The sequence below is a fragment of the Rattus rattus genome, chromosome 3 (assembly GCF_011064425.1).
Source record: "Rattus rattus isolate New Zealand chromosome 3, Rrattus_CSIRO_v1, whole genome shotgun sequence".
Lineage (NCBI taxonomy): Eukaryota > Metazoa > Chordata > Mammalia > Rodentia > Muridae > Rattus > Rattus rattus.
The window spans coordinates 197,200,721-197,215,781 of record NC_046156.1 but is presented as its reverse complement, the minus strand read 5'-3'; the positions used below and the strand labels follow the sequence as shown (position 1 = coordinate 197,215,781).

Here is a 15,061-nt window from a genome sequence, read left to right as displayed (position 1 = left end):
TGTGTAGACAGCTGTGTTGTAGAAATAGTAGTCACGTGGGAGATAACTTTGCACAGTGTAGTGTGTTTTTATAATTACCAGTAGATAGTCTGTGATCTAGTGTCTGAAATGCAAGGAAGCAAATACACCAGACTCAGGTTAGCTATCACTGATGAGTTCTTTTCCTCAGGGTCATTATTCTGTGTTTCCTTCAGTGGAACAGCAGTGACCGTTCTTTCAGTAGACGGTTAACCCTGGGGAAGAGCGCGTGCTAGCGGTGAACTGACTGCCTCTGGAAGGTGGGTCGGGGAACTGACTGTCAGGCCAGCAACGTGAGCAGTGGTCGGTGGGAACCACCACAGGGCGCCCCCATGGCAGCCACTCTTCTAGTTTCTCGCCACACATCATGTATGTTCATCTCCACAGGAGCTGTGAGACGTGTGTGGTATTTGTAAGGCGCAGTTGATGGGGCAACTTTGCAGATGCACATAGCTTGTAGGTAGAAAGGCTGGGACATCAGAGTCCACCTGAGATCACCATCAAGACAAGACCAGGTCAGATACTGGGCAGCAGTGTTCTTCTGTTTCCCGTTTCCAGTTGGAGGGTGGCCGTGTCTCCCTCAGAGGTAGTGAGGTCTTGGAAACATCTTGTACAGAAGTGAGCGGGATCCTTCAGTCGGGAGCTACTAAATCTAGACAAAGGGACAGAAAGAATCTTTCCTTTCATCCCTGATCCTTTCCCTGTGCCCTTTGTCCTCTAAGTATAGAAACAGTTCGGCTGTCACTCCTTAGACTTGGGGACTTGTATCTCATAGTGGAGAAGATTGAGAGGCCTTTGTTTTCAGTGTGATTCCCCCACCCCGTGGGCTGAGATACCTGATTTTCATTTAGACAACACTTGGAACTTTAAGAGCTTTTGTGAGCATGTTCCAACCTGAACCTTCCTCCTCGGGACAGAAGCCTGTAGCTGTTGATCCAGATGGAGCAGCTCAGTCCCGGGGGGCCCGTGCCATCTGTTTCTGCAGAGCGTGCTATCAGGAGAGCTGTTTCTCAGGCTCAGGGCCGGTGTTTGCACCTCATGTTATCTGCCCGTTAATGGATTTCTAGTCAAACCCACCGGGCTTGGTTATTTTTAGAAAGTCTCCCTTTTCTCTCCCTTCTCTCTCTTCATGAGGTTTTTGTTATACTCACAGCACACCTAGTCTCTTATTCTGTCTTCCGACTTGAGATCTTCCACCTGAGAGCAGAATCCACCCTTGGGGAGTATTTCCGGCTCCTTTAGATCATAGGTAAAGAACAGACTTAGAGTTTCTGCCGTTTGTCTTTTCAAGTGCTGGAGATTGAACCTGGAGCCTCGTGAAGGTTGGTTAGGCACTCTCCACCAGTGAGCTGCATCCCCAGCCCCAGGACGCAGAAAAGTTATAGCTTGAAGGAACCTCAGTCCTAAAACGCTTGCTCCGCATCGACACTAAAATCAGAGTGAAAACAGCTACAAACGGAATCCCGACGCATAGATTTTAATGTTCTGAACAGCATTGTTCCAGAGTTAAGATTCTCCGCCATTTCAGGGCTGGAGAGCTGGCTCAGTGGTGAAGAGCACTGGCTGCTCTTGCAGGGACCTGGGTTCAATTCCCAGTATCCACGTGGTGGCTCACACCTGTCCCTGACTCCAGTTCCAGGGCTTCTGACACCCTCACATGTGCAGTCCAAACACTAATGAACGTAAAGTGAAAGTGAATTATATTTGTTTTAAAAATGGATCTCCACCATCTCCACCTCGTGTTCCATGTATTTGGAGCACAGGATGGAGAGGAAAGAGGAAGACAGAGGCGAACAGTACTGTGAGAAGCTCCGTCTGTATGACAAGGTTTGGGTTTAAATGGGCGCTTGGTTGTTGTTTGGTTTGGACCAAATACAGAAATATGTGGAAGAGGAGCTGTGGTGTGTCTCGTTTTCACTAGTGTGAAGGGTTTTCAGGAGAGAGCATAGCAGCAGCACTCCAGTAAGAAGAGTGCATGTCTGGTCAAGAGCACGCATGAGCTGGACCAGGCATGTGGCATAATTTGTATTCAACCAAGAATTTTTTTTCTCCTTTAGTTTGTGGACAACATTTCATCTCGAGAAGATATAGACTCTGCCGAGTACTATCTTTACAAGTAAGCTTCCCGTCGCCTCTGGTTTCACACTCACTTTCAACACCTGGGTTTGGTTTTTTTTTCCTCCTTTTGTAGTATTGAGAAGTGTGTATGCGCACACATACAAATGCATGAGTGTGTGTGTGTGTGTGTACGTATGTACGAGTGCGTGTAGGATGAAGCCAGTTGCATGTAGTCCAGATCATAAACAGAAGACACATGTATTTGTGTCTTCTCTTTCCATGTAGACCATGCATAAGACTCTTAACTCCAAGCCACTGTGATTTGCTGTAGTCAGAACAAATGCTCTTAAGATATCTTTTTTAAAATTCTCTTTTCATTATCAGAATGAGCTGTTTTCTGACTTTTTAAAAACATTTTCATGACTTTATAGATACTTTTGTATCTTAAGAGTCTGGGTAAGCTATGTAAGCAAGGCTAGTGATAATCTTCTCCCATTGTCTAAATGACAAAGCTTCCCAGCCTGAGAGGATAAGGCCTCAGAAACGGTTTGTAAAAATGAAAAGTTACAAGCTTTACTTGTGGAGTTTCTCTCGAGTAACTGAAATCAGGGGTTAAGCTGGGACACCAGAGGCCTGGTCCCCTGAGAAGCTTCCACTAGCTAGGCCTCCTGCGGTTACTGTGGCTGACATCCTTATGGAGTGACTTTTGACCTCAGAGTGACATTAAAAGCACAGTCTTCCATGAAGGAATATCGAGCAACTTCTTAATCTTGGCCTACAGCTCCTGGCTGTCCTGCCTGCGGCATTTCTTACTCCCTGAGCAGTTCCATCTCCAACCTTTTGGGGTCAAATGACCCTGTCATGGGGTTACCTAAGACCATGGAAAACACAGACATTTACATTACAATTCCTAACAGCAGATTTAAAGTTGTAAAGTACCAATGAAAATAATTTTATGGTTGGGGGTCACCACAACATGAGGAGCTCCATTAGGAAGGTTGAGAACCACTGACTTAGAGTAACCCTTACTGCTGCAGTGGCATAGGCTTACGTCCTTCCCTGTCACAACCTGTAGCCACCACCATATTTTAACTGATGGACTTTGTGCTGTGGGTCTGGGCACGGGCAGCAGTTTTAAGCTCCAGCAGTTCTCAGGACTTGTGGCACACAGCACCTTCTCATCTCACCCCAGGGCACAATTGAAATCTCCAGATGTCATGGTTAGGAAAGCATGGACACTCCAGTAACTCACAGTACCAGGGATCTTTACAGGAAGGCTGCTACTGAGGTAGCAAAAGGGACAACAGACATACATGGGCTGTGCACTACTCTCTGGGAGCCGGCCACACTGGGATCCACTGCTTATGATAGAAAAGGAAACATGAAAGAAAAGGAATGCTTTAGGTACCACAGTAAACCGCAGGTGTTTAAGGCAGTCAGTCCCATTGACAGAAATCTGAAAACTGTAATATTCTACATCTGAAGGGAAAATTCAAAAAGTAAGGATAAAGGTGACTCAGTCAGTGGGAAGTTTAAAAGCTGAGTCAGTCAGCACTTGGGAACCAGGGCATGCTCAAAGCACCAACTGTGACTGTTGTAACTGAAGCTTCAGCTGAATAAAGCGTTTTAAAGAAACACTGACACAGTGAGAGGACCTGAGACAGACCCGTGGGTATGGTTTGGGTTTGGATCTGGGGAGTAGGCTTGGGAGTGCACACAGGCTCTTCAAGCTTCTTAATCTGGGAGCCATCTTCAGGCCTGTAGAAGCCTGGGGTATGGCTGAGGGAAAGGAGGACCAGAGAGGGAGAGGTCCAGCTGTGCTGCCACAGGCCCTTTGCTTCTGCTGAGAAGCCAAGCCTCTATCTGCTTTCTCTGTTGTAGTCTGCCAGAACGTTTTTGGAGATCTGCAAGTTGGGCAAGCCTAAAACTCACCGTTAGCATCTCAGTGGTGCTTAGCGTCTATTCTGTTATGCATATAGATGACAGATGCCCGCACTATTTGCAGCATTTGTTGTTCGCACCAATTAAATCATTGATTTTTTTTTTTCATTTGTAACAGTTTCCTTACAACTGCGCTCACTACAGTCGGTAGTTAGACTGCTCTTGTCCTGGGTCTGCTGTACTGAGATGCAGCCATGCTGCCTCATCCGGAACTTCTTAGTGTCTTATACTTGTCTTTCAGTGTAATTGGTTTCAGTTGTGAAAACCCAGCTTGGAGACGGGGTCCACAGGCCCACCTTCAGAGAGCTCAGGATGTAGAATACAAAAGCTGCAGGACCTCCTATGAGGCCTTGTGAGCCACGGGCTCTTTTGCCTGGTTCTCCTGCTTCCTTCCACAGCCCTTCTGAAGCCCTGTCTTTGATTTCTTTAATGCAGACATTTTCTTTCCTTATTCTAGTTTGCCCTGTAAAGGAAGAAAAGTATGTGGCAAGTGTCTGTCTTCCAAATGAAAGGTTAGATACAGTGAGTCTCCCGAGCTGAGAGGTGTAAGAAGATTCTTCAGGCCCCTTAGCCCTCCCCTCTGGAGAATAGAGCTGGGGTGGGGCGAGTGGGGACTTTTCTGCTTTATTTTGGCATCATCAGCGCCTGGTGTGTGGTGAGGTGAGGCAGGAGCCACGGCTCCAGCAGGTGAAGACCGTGACGCAGGGCAGTCAGCCAACAGCAGCTGACACAAAGGCCAGTCAGAGGTCAGTGGAAGGAAGGACATTTATTCTTCTGTTTTAAGAACTTTCTTACTCTCTGCTAATTTTTAAAATAACTAAGCTACAAATATTTTCTCTTCTGGGCAGAGGGTTTTTGTTACTGACTTACTGTTTTGCTGCCTTTTGAGAGGGCAAAGACTTTCTGCTTTTACAGTCACCACCAGGGTTCAGAAGCATTAGCTGTGTAGCTTAGACAGAGTCTAAGATAGAGATTGCCTGAGCAGTGAGCAAGTGTGAGAGGGCAAGGTGCTGCCTGTCCTGAGCAGGGGAGCCACACACTCCAGGCCGAAGCGGAAGCTGGCATGGGGTCGCCCAGAGCAAGACCATTGTGAGGGACCAGGCTGGGGTGTGGCAGCTCCTAAGGGAACTATGGGAGGAGGATTCTGGGGAGAGTATGATACAGAGTGCTGCGGTATGAGGGGGAGGTTGGGATTACAGGTAGGAGGAGGTGCCTGGAATGTCGGCAGTCTGTGGACTGTTCACCGCTCATTCTGAGAACTGCAGTGTCTTCATCTCCTTTGGAGCCCTGCCCGCCTGGGGTCAGCATTATTTTATGGTGACTGTCCATAAAGTCTCATACAGTGAACACGCCTTCCATTTTGGAGATCACCCTTCCTGGCCTGCTAGTCAGATTCTGAGCTGGACACACACCCCCTCTGCGCTTGCTGTCCACACTTAGACAGGAGAACATGGAGGCTAATGTGGCTCCATTTTTAGGAGTCGGAGCGATGATCGTGAGCTTGAGCGGTTCCCGTGTTCGCGGTGGAGGCTACGCTAATGGCGAGCAGCTCTGGTTGCTGCCCTCCCTTCTGGTGACCTCTGTAGTGAGGGTTTTGCAAATTGCAGTTTTAAAAGCTTATTTCGACTTCTGCATCACTTGGGGGACTGTGGCAGTAATATGAAACTTGTTCCTGTTACTCTCATAGCGTCAGTGATCAGAGCATGGCGGGTTATTCCTGAAGGGTGACAGGAATCTCTGGCCATACATTTTCTACTGAGGATTTTACAGTTCTAAAGTGGCTGTGGTTTCTGGAAACAAAAGCACGGCGAATGTTGAATCTGTTGTCACTCTAGAAAGGCTGCAGAGCCCAGGAGTGGATCTTTTTCTTAGAATTGGACCCTTGTTGTCACCCAGTAATGAGAGAGGAAGACTACGTACCATGGCCCCAAGCATCCTTCATCAGTTGCTTAGCTGACCTGGCAGATAGCAGGAGTCCCTGGGTGGAGACGGATGACAGGTCAGGAGCAGCTGGGAAGGGACAGATGGCAGCCTGCGTGTCTCCAGGTCTCCAGGCTGGCAGGCTGCCGAAGGCCCAGAATAGCTTCATTTCTCAGTGAGCGTGAGTGCTGCAGTGGCTCCGTGGAAGGTGGTGCTGTGGGGTGTTTGTGCCTGGGGGAGAGGGGGAGTCCGGGTTCCTTAGCAGTGAGCTGCAGGCAGGTTTGCTCAGGAATAACTTCTTGAGGTCTTAGACTGTCATTCAGCTGTCTTAAGTTTTTCTGCTAACATATTGGTCTCTATGAAATTCACACTTTTCTTTAAGCCTAGCGGTCCAAGGGCGACCAGTAGTTCTAGAGTGTTTTTAGAAGCAGCTCCTTAAACACTTTCCGGAACAGCAGCTCTTACACTGCTGTGCTGTGGTTGTCTTTACTTGTTGAGCCTCACCACAAGCCCACAGAGACGCTCGACTGTAGTCAGATTTCTGTACAGACAGCAGCAAACGGGCAAGCGTGGCTCACGCCTCCCCAAAGGGCTTGGCGAGGAGAACAGAGCATCGGCCTCCACTGCTCTAGAGCCTGCCCTTCTTCCCTCTGGTCTTTTAGCCTGGAGCTGGTGACAGGAATAAAGCCTATACTTTGCTAGCTATAGCTTACCACTCCCAGGGGCTCTGAGGTGGTTGCCATCTTTATTACACTGGGGAGATGACTCAGCACCCATAGGGGCTCCTGTGCTAGCAGCCATAGCAGTCCAGCTATTAAGAATGCCTGTGTGTCCATCTTTGTGTGGTGTCCTTTGTTTCTCTAGGGTAAATTTGTAGTAGAATGGCTGGAACATATAGAAGATACATGTTTAACGTTTTTTTTTTTAAAAAAAAAAAAAAAAAAAAAGATTTATTTTATGTAGACACTGTAGCTGTCTTCAGACACACCAGAAGAGGGCATCAGATCACATTATAGATGGTCATGTGGTTGCTGGGATTTGAACTCAGGACCTCTGAAAGAGCAATCAGTGCTCTTAACCACTGAGCCATCTCTCCAGCCCTGATGTATATTTAACTTTTTAAGAACTTGATAGTTGTTTTACAAAGTACTCAGCTCACTTTATAATCCTAGCAGAATCTCATTCCTCTGCATTTCAGCTGACAGATTAAGCTGAACTAGTGTGTTTTGATTTTGATTTAAATCTGTAACTGCCTGATGATTCCTCCATTGACAAAATGTTCAAGTTTTCTGCCCTGTTTTGGTGGCCGTTTTCTTTTTACTGAATTTGAAAACTTTTTCTTAGTCTTGTGTTTTCGTTCACTTACTGTATTTTCCAAAGTAAGGTTTTACCTTTGATCAAACGCCAGTTCTTCCTGGATTTGTTGTTCTTGGTGTCTTCTAAAACATCTCTGCCAACTGAACACCATAGGTAATTTCCTCTGCTATTTTACCTGAGAATTTTGTAAATTTAGGTTCTAGAGTTATATCTGTAAGTAATTGAGGGTTTTTTGTTTGTTTACTTGATTGCATTGTTTTTAAGGTTTTGTTGGTTTTTAAACAGAGTAGAAGATAAGGCTCAAATGCTTGTTTTTTTGTTTGGTTTTTGCTTTTTCATTAAAACCCCTAATTTTATCCAAGCACAAAACTCCTTTCACATTGCCCCGAACCTCTTGGTAATAATTTTCATGTGACTTTTTGTTCTGTTGATCTCTGTTTTGCTTTATTTGGTTTACAGCTGTATTGTCTTCATGGCCATAGTTTTTAATGTCTTTTCACTAGATAATATGGATACTCTAGCCTGGCTCTGCTATCAAAGTTCTTCTGTCAGATTAGGCCCCTTTCATCTTGTGTGTAGCTGCATGTGTGCACACATTCACATCTCCATGTGGTTTAAGATGCATTCTGTGTACTCGTGCTGTGTATGTGCCTGCGTGTATGTGTGGATGTATGTGTACTGAGGGTGTGCCTGGTGCCCACAGAGGTCCTTTCGTTAGTGTTAAAGAGAACTGTTCCTTAAACAGTCTGGAGTTGTTGATGCCTGTGAGCTGTCATGTGGATGCCGTGATCCAAACCTTCATCCTCTGCAGGAACGGCCGGTGCTCTTAACCGCTGAGCCATCTCTCCAGCCCACACAGATGTTCTTTGTTTGTTTGTTTGTTTGGTTGGTTGTTGGCTGTCCTGGTGCACTATGTAATCCAGGCTGGTATCACACTTGCAGAGATCCACCTACCTGTGCCTCCCTAGTGCTACAGTTAAAAGGGTGTGCCACCATGTCTGGTATGAACTCTTAATGTGGAGGAACTAGGAGTAAACAAATCAGTAGGTACTGAATGTCTAGTATATATTTAGATAAAAAGGAAAGGGGGTGAATATAGGGAACATGGAGAGAAAGATTAATTTTGTTAATTAGCTGTTCTTTTTCTGTTGAAACAACTACTCTGACAAGGTTTAAAATGAAAATACACGAGGACAGATACCAACTACTGGGTCCATAAGGTAAATCAGCTCTGTGGATACAGGAAGTTCTAAAGCCGATAGGAGGTAGAAGAGCATTTTCTAATTCACTGAAACTGTGGTATAATCATGACAAATCAAAAAGACTGCAGGTTTTTAAGGATGAGTACGTATGTGGAGCTGTTCAAAGTCCAGGCAAATCCCACAGGTAATAGGTAAGTTCACTATGTTTATATAACAAGGTTTGTGTTTTAAAATATGTTTGGGGTAAAAGGAAAGAGGGATTAGTGTTGCCATCCACAAATATGCATAAAAAGGTAGAACTTGACTGGTAAAGTTGAGGTTGGAACTGACTTTGTGGGGCCCGCCATCAGCGAGAGGGCCCTGTGAGGACAACTGGGGGGTCAGGCTGCTACACAGAGGGAGAAAAGATTGCACAATGTTAAGAGGAATGAGGAATGCTTGTATGTTTTTATTTTCTATGGAGTAAGTTACAGGATTACTAGGTGACAGTAACAGTCTGTGTGGCATGTGTGCATGGTTTGTGACACGTGTGTGTGTGTGTGTGTGTGTGTGTGTGTGTGTGTGTGTGTGTGTGTGTGTACGTACTATGACCATGTACATAGGATGCCTCTGAGTGATAAGCACGGTCATACAAAAGCTGTTAACAGTGCTTTCTTTCAGAAAATAATACTCCAGGGTAATTTTTCATTGAATTCTGTCTTGGACTTTTGAATTTTATGTTGTGTGTATTTCATTGTCAAGAAGAACTTTTTTAATGACCCACAAGGTAATTATCATTAGTAGACTCTTGAGAAATGTGTATTTTAACAAAGTTATTCCATGAAGATTAGTAACCATTTTTTTAATTTAAATGGCTAAAGGTAGGAGGGAATTAATTTTCCCTCCCTGCACTGTTAAAGTCTGACGTGTGGTAATCAGCGGTAGGAATGGAGAGAGAAATAGATTATACACAGGAGGGGAGAATAAATCAGCCGAGTTAATGGAAAGTTGAAAGCATAGAGTGTTGGAAATGAAGCCTTGGCCAATGGGAAAAAGACTGGGACATGGCTGAAGTGCGGCCTTGGAAGTCAGTCAGGAGGCAGGAAGGGGCCAGACACTTTTCGCCTTTTTGTGGAATAGTGTGTTCTAAGTTGCGGTCTTCTGTCTACTGACCATACTTGATGGTTAGAGGAGAGCTGGCCGCAGAGCTGTGGAGGAGGCACAGTTGCCAAGCATGCCATGCGGTCTTCCTGGCGTGCTGGAGTGGAGCTGGCCTCTGAGGCTTGTCAGCTTTAGAATGACGTGAAATCGAAGTGACATCTGTAAAGTCTGTGGTGAGCGAGTCAGGTACTAGGAGCCATGATAGAGACCTGACTTAGGAAGCAAGTAGGCCAGCGTATCTGCCTGTGCCAGGTCTCTTTAGAGCAGTCTCAGTAGAAACCAGAACAGAGACGGGATGAGTACTTAAATTATGACAGATCAACAGCGGCACAACAGCCTGTCCTCTTGTGTAGGGTAGGGTAGGTGCTTACAGACCTTGGCAGCAGAGTGGTAGGGCCAGTTTAAGCTCTAGTTTGATGTGGCGTGCAGCCTGTTAAGCTGACTGTAGATAGCAGCTGCCCGGAGGAATACCTGGCCTTCTCATTGAGCTCAGAGCCTCAGGCTTTGTGAGCACAAGGGCCTGGTCTGCTTAGCTTCTCAGAAACACTGCTCTCTTAAATGGTATTATTAGCGTTTCAGTCAGTTCTGCCATGATTAACAAACAAAATAGCAGTAGATATAAGACTAGATCACAGAAAGAGTGGGGCTTCCGATCTGTCGGGGTTTTTAGTCATAAACAGCTGGAGTGATCCCTGCTTACTTTCTAGACAGCTGGTTACTAACCAATATCTACCTTTATATCTTCTGTCTCTGAAAGACTCATAAAACACATTTTTGATGACTTGCATATAAATGGGAAAGAAAGGGGCCAAAGTAAATCTGTTCTAACATAGCTAGCTGCCAAAACCTTTTAAGAGTGACCCTTTTACAAGTAAGGCCTGTGTCAGAAGATGGCCTCTGAGTTCTGTTTCCTACAGTACAGTCCTGCGGCCAACAGCTCTTTCTGTTGGCTGTTTTCATGACTGTAACACAGTCAGCATCCCTGGACCAAGCCTGTGGGATGCAGAAGCAGATTAAACCCTTCTGCTTCTGTCGGTATCGGTGTGAGAGTTTGCAGCGAGCTCCTAGCAGCTGCTGTGATGTGAGAGTGGACAGATGAGCAGAGGCTTCGGGGAGGTGTGTGGGCGGGAGCAGGCATTGCAGTTGGTTGCATCATGATTTTTGAGGCCGAGAGCAAATAAATTCGTAAGTATTTCCAGATGTTCTGTGTGTAGGGAAGTGGACACTTAGGACCTTTGTGAATTCTCTTCATTGATCATAACTGCTGTGATTTTCATGATAGATTTCTCTTTATCTTTGTTTTAACCAGGCAGTGTTTTTCTGAGGCCTATTCTGTTCCTTTAAATATCAATGCTGGTTTTAAGACAGCATCCCCATTTCCTAGGTGAGCTTGGAACTTAAAGCCGAGTCTTTGGATGCTAGACTAAGCAGCCTGTGAGGGAAATACACGGCTTCATGGTCCATACTGGGGTTGGGGGTGATGGTGCCTCCCTGAGGGGATGCTCCAGGCGGGCATTAGTCTTCATTGCTAATAGAGGAAAGGTTCGGGAAGCATGTCAAAATGAGATTATCCCCGTACTCGGCTTGCTGAGTTAATGGCAGGTAATGAAAGGTATCTTGTCTCATACATATATACGGTGTTCTCAGAGCACAGCCATAGTGGCCTCCTGACCTGAGAGTGCCCTGTGCTATCTGTCTCTGCCTGTTTCCTGTTCCCTGTTTGGCCTCATCTCTACTTGCCCTCACTTTTAATGTAATTTCTGACCCTTCCTTAAAATTATATTTTAGCTACTTATCAACTCATCAGAAATAGATTTTTCTTTACTTAAGAAGTAGTTTTAAAGGTCGGTTTAATCATGATCTCTGAGGTCAGCGTGCTAGGCCTTGAGAGTCAGGTGTGGCATATGCTAACGTAGTTAACATATAAATAGCGTGAGTAACACTGTCACCCCCTCCACCCCTCCTCCTTCACTAATAAAATTGTTAATAAAGCAGTACCCTTGTCTTGGTAGGTGGGGGTGTGGAGGCTCGTGCAAAAGCTGCTGCAGGTCTTCGAGCAGAGAAGGTGAATGGTTACTCAGATTTAGCTAAAGACTAGTCATGCTTTGTCCTTGAAGACAAGGACATTTTTCTCTTCACTTTTCTTTCAAGGAAGTTGTGTTTTACATCAGATTTTTGTTTTTAAACCCATTATTCCCCAGTGATCTTTGCCAGATTTGAGGATTGGGCATCAATAGTTCAGGCCTTGTCAGGATTCAGAAATGGGAGAGACAGATAGGTGCTTATGAAGAGAGCTCAATACCCAGAGGGAAAGGACGTCCCATTTGGGGGAAGCATCCTGATCCTAAAAGACATGACGGCCATATAGATAGTGAACTACAAGTTGCTAAGCTTTATAGCAGCCTTAGTGGACCAGTAGGGGGCAGCAGAGAGTCATCTGCATCCTGTCTGCGGGGGAGGGGTGTGAGCTGATTCCCAAGTAGGAAAAAACCTGCCCCAAGCCCAGCCTTGGCCAGATGGTACTGAGTAGGTAGGTAATCAAAGCACAGAAGAGATATCGCCGAGGGGTCTGGGCCGCAGGCATTCAACAGCTGAGAGAACCTGTGCATCTCCTCTGATGGTAGAGCAAGCAGCAGCAGCTCGGGTAGCTGAAGCTGTCGGTTCTTCTCAGCACTCCCCTTTCCCTGATGGAGACGCTGAGTAGCCTGCTTACAGAGCCCATGGTTACATGGAAGGTCGGCTGGTCTACTGTGGCCTTCAGGGTTAGGATGAAACAGACACTTTCCATATCTTAAAAATAGGAAAAGGTGACTAATGCCTTTAACTTATAAAGGAAAAAAAGTCTGTCTTTTAATGTTTCTGGCAATCTTTTTATTATATCTATTTTAAGTGGATCTATTTAGTTAATTCAGGTTTCATCTATAAAGTTAATGCAATTTTTGCAATATTATTTGAGAACCTAAGAAGATAACCGTAGGCTCACGTGAAAGAATCAATGGCCAGGAATGACTATAACTTAGAAAACTGGTGGGATGGTCTGCCCGATGGACCACAGGGCTTGTTAGGATGCCATGCTGGGTGATGTGCCAGCACACAGTGTGACGCAGGCACACAGACAGGACAGAGGAGCCAGACGGACATCTACACACACCGACCAAACGTGAGATGCTTTGCGTGTCCATGGGAGGGACAGGCGAGGTCATCCCTGCTGCTTGGATGGTGGGTTAGATGAAGAAATGCTCACAGAGCAGGTTTCCTTTTTAAGGTAGAGCAGTAGTCCAGGTGAGAAAAGCACACCATACTTCTATCCGGAAGTAAACGGCAATACCAGAGATATGACGGTGGCCATGTGCCGTGAACGTGATGGGAGATTGAAGGCGGGCAATTCCAATGTGTGAAATCTTAAACACTCTAGAAAACTAACACTCGGAAGACAAGCGAGATTTACAGCCCACTTACGATTGTTGAGGTAAGATGAGCACGATCGTCAGGCAGCACATATACTAAAACTGGAACAATACAGAAATAAGGCAGCAAATAGGAGAGCCTGCAGTGCTGCCCTGCAGGAGATCAGTCTGTGGACTGTCAGGTAGGCTTGAGCTTGGGAAGGTAAGGCTGTACCTATTTACTAACAGTATCTGCGACTGGATTTGTTTGTTTCACTCATAGCTGTTGGTCTTGACAATCAAGGGTATGTAATGTTACAAAATATATCAGAGATATTCCCGTCTTTGTTTTCTCAAAGTTTCTATAAAACATATTATTCATTCAATATTTGGTAGCATTCACCAGTGAAGTCATCTGGAATTGGATTTTTAATTTAAATTACAATTTAGTATTTTTAATAGATCCATGGCTTATTAATATCTTATTTTGTCTTGCTCAGTGTTAGAGAGATTGGCTTATATTTAGTAATTAATTTTCCTTAATATCCCTTTAGTATTCCTACGAACTTTTACCTTTTCAGAATTTTGCTGGGTTACTGAAGTTTTTGTTGTTTTGGGTTTTCTAGTTTATTGGGCCCTTGTAATCTTTATGGAATAGCTTTGAATTAAGTGGCATTTTCTCATTTCTTGTTGTTTTTATACAAGACTGATATTTTTCAGCCTAGTAAATTAACCCCCAATTAATGTATGCTTTTGTTTTTAACATGTATATGTGATTTTTAACATGTGTATGTGATACGTGTGGAATTGCATTAATTATGAGATATAGATTTATGCTTATATATAATCTTATATGCATAAAACATACGCCCCCACCCCCAGTCATTTATTGAACAGTCCATGATCCATGCTGTGCTTTGACATAGGAAACAGTCTGCAGTCCTGGCTGTACCATTGCTCAACTTCTCTCGTGGAGCATGTTTAACAGCCTCATTGGCTCTCAGATGTATTTTCCAAATGCTTTGTTTGATGTGTAGTTCATGCATTCTCTTCCCAGTGGAGAGACGTAGATGTAGCTGAACTCCTCAGAGATGTGGCCACAAACCTCAGATAGCCTGTAGGGTTTTCTGATGATAATAATCATAATCAAATCCTTGTCCTCATTTTCCTCCTCTCATAGAAGAGCCTGCAGATCCCAAGAGGGGGCATTACATATCCCCCTGTTTTGTAGATGAAGGAGATAAAGACAGAAACCTGTCCAAACAGCTAGAGACTGACCAACGACCTTATCCCGGATTCTTTTGGTTCTTCCTCTAAGCCTCCAAGGAACGTTTGTTTCCATATCATCCAGTCTTGTAAGAACACTGCCAGCTCCACAGATCTCGGTCAGGTTAGCTTTACATCGCCTCAGCAGTGCGCTGCTCTGAAAGCACACTCAGTATTTCTGGCGTGTTATGTCACTTTCTGTAGTGGTGTCAAAACACTCCTAGCTATCAGGAACACCCATGGTACAAAGAGAACAGTATCTTTTTAAAGAGAGGCAGAAATAGCCTGGGTTTGTTTTCACGTGTCAGTAGAGGTCTATAAACCTCTGGACTTTTGGAAGATGTTTTAATAGAGGATGACTTTCAAGTTAAGGCTGTATTCTGATAATAGTGCTGTCAGTTTATCATATTTATGACACCTAGGTTTCATTCAAAGGAGTTGACTGAAAGACTTTGGAGACAACCTCCTTTCCTGCCACGACGTTAAGTTAGCGTTCACCTCTGGACAGAGCATAGATGTGAAGCCAAGGCCGGCGTCTTAGGGCTGGCTGATCTTAACATGCATGATTACTGAGGTGGGAATTGCTGAGGTCATTCTAATGCCGTGTCCTCCACCCTCACCCTCCACCCACCTTCTCTTGGCTTTCATTTGTTAGTGTTACCTTTCTTTGTAGATAATAATCATTTGGGTTCCACTCTCGGATCTTTCTAGCCAAGTATTTTGTGGTAGTTTGCGGTCCCTAGATACTTATTTGGAAAGCAACATTGGAGCAATTTATTTCTCAGAATCTTGATATCTTATTATGGTAAGATA

At 44.9% G+C, this 15,061-nt stretch overlaps 1 protein-coding gene across 1 annotated transcript in view; it reads left to right on the top strand.

Moving 5' to 3' along the window:
• Positions 1-15,061, top strand: part of Mrps27 (mitochondrial ribosomal protein S27) — a 68,959-nt gene that overhangs the window by 16,069 nt on the left and 37,829 nt on the right. Inside the window, exon 4 of the mRNA XM_032898981.1 lies at positions 2,076-2,134. Coding sequence (XP_032754872.1) covers positions 2,076-2,134 — 59 coding nt within the window. The remainder of the gene's footprint in view (positions 1-2,075; positions 2,135-15,061) is intronic.